Source organism: Dipodomys ordii, unplaced genomic scaffold, assembly GCF_000151885.1.
Source record: "Dipodomys ordii isolate 6190 unplaced genomic scaffold, Dord_2.0 Scaffold304, whole genome shotgun sequence".
In the NCBI taxonomy this organism is placed as follows: domain Eukaryota; kingdom Metazoa; phylum Chordata; class Mammalia; order Rodentia; family Heteromyidae; genus Dipodomys; species Dipodomys ordii.
In genome coordinates this window covers 55,367-56,517 of record NW_012267520.1, presented here as the reverse complement: position 1 = coordinate 56,517, position 1,151 = coordinate 55,367, and the positions used below count along the sequence as shown (strand labels likewise).

The following is a 1,151-nucleotide window of genomic DNA, read 5'->3' as shown; positions in this document are numbered from 1 at the left end:
GAATACTTGATTAAAATTTTAATAAATCAAAATATATTATTATTTTAATTCTCACCAACATTTTATGAAGGAATTATTAGCATCACCATTTAATATTTGAAGAAAATAAGGCTCAGATATTTTACTAACTTACCCCACATGGGTTGTTAATGACGGTGTCAAGATTTGACTTCTGAGTTGACTTGGAAAGCAGTATTTCCTACCACTAATTTTACATGTGATGAATTCCACTTGGAGTCATGGGCAGGTCTATGTCCTCCACTCTTACATATTTATTATTCTATAGGTACAAAGGTTTAGAGGAAATCCCAAAATATGATCATAGGCCTTCTTGATTAGTTGGGATAATACTAAGAGAGAAGGAATGGGAGTAAGCATTCAGGTTGAAAAAAGGAAAAAAGTAAGATTGGGAGCTAAAAGGTCTTCCAGAATTATGATCTTTTCCTTTAGCAGGGAACATATTAGAATAACTGATATAATAATTTGGCAATCCTCAACCAAGCATAGAGAAAGAGTAAAGAGGGAAGAGAGGAGGAGAATTTTTTTGAAGAGCATTTATCATGTAAAAATACTTAATAAAATGCTTACATGAAGATGGTAATCTGTTTTCTAAAAATATAATTTAGTTTGGTATGATTTTCTATGGATTTGTTTAAGAGAAGATTGTAGAAATGTAGCCTAAAGTAGTTACCAACTCAGGATTCTCTCTATTAGTCCCCTGTGCTAGACTTACAAGTTTGTGTGTGCCTGTGCTGCCATTCTCAGATACCGTATTAGTGAAGATTACATATTCCCGGGTATCTGTACAGCTTTCCTGCTCTCTGTGCAATGTGTGAAGGCACATTGACACTTTCTTTAACCAGTTACAAATGCAATGCTTCACACTCTCACACTTACATACATGGAGTCATTTCCTGTTTTGACTTGTTTTTTTTTTTTTTTACAAAAATTCCAGGCAAACGGATTTGTGCTGGAGAAGGCCTGGCCCGCATGGAGCTGTTTTTATTCCTAACCACCATTTTACAGAACTTCAACCTGAAACCTTTCATGGATCCACAGGACCTCGATACCACTCCAGTTCTGAATGGGTTTATCTCTGTGCCACCACCATACCAGCTGAGCTTCATTCCAGTGTAAAGAAGAGCTCTGCT

At 35.9% G+C, this 1,151-nt stretch overlaps 1 protein-coding gene across 1 annotated transcript in view; it reads left to right on the top strand.

The window, feature by feature from the left end:
* Positions 1 to 1,137, top strand: part of LOC106001520 (cytochrome P450 2C19-like) — a 23,057-nt gene extending 21,920 nt beyond the window's left edge. Inside the window, exon 10 of the mRNA XM_013036616.1 lies at positions 956 to 1,137. Coding sequence (XP_012892070.1) covers positions 956 to 1,137 — 182 coding nt within the window. The remainder of the gene's footprint in view (positions 1 to 955) is intronic.
* Positions 1,138 to 1,151: the final 14 nt, after the last annotated feature.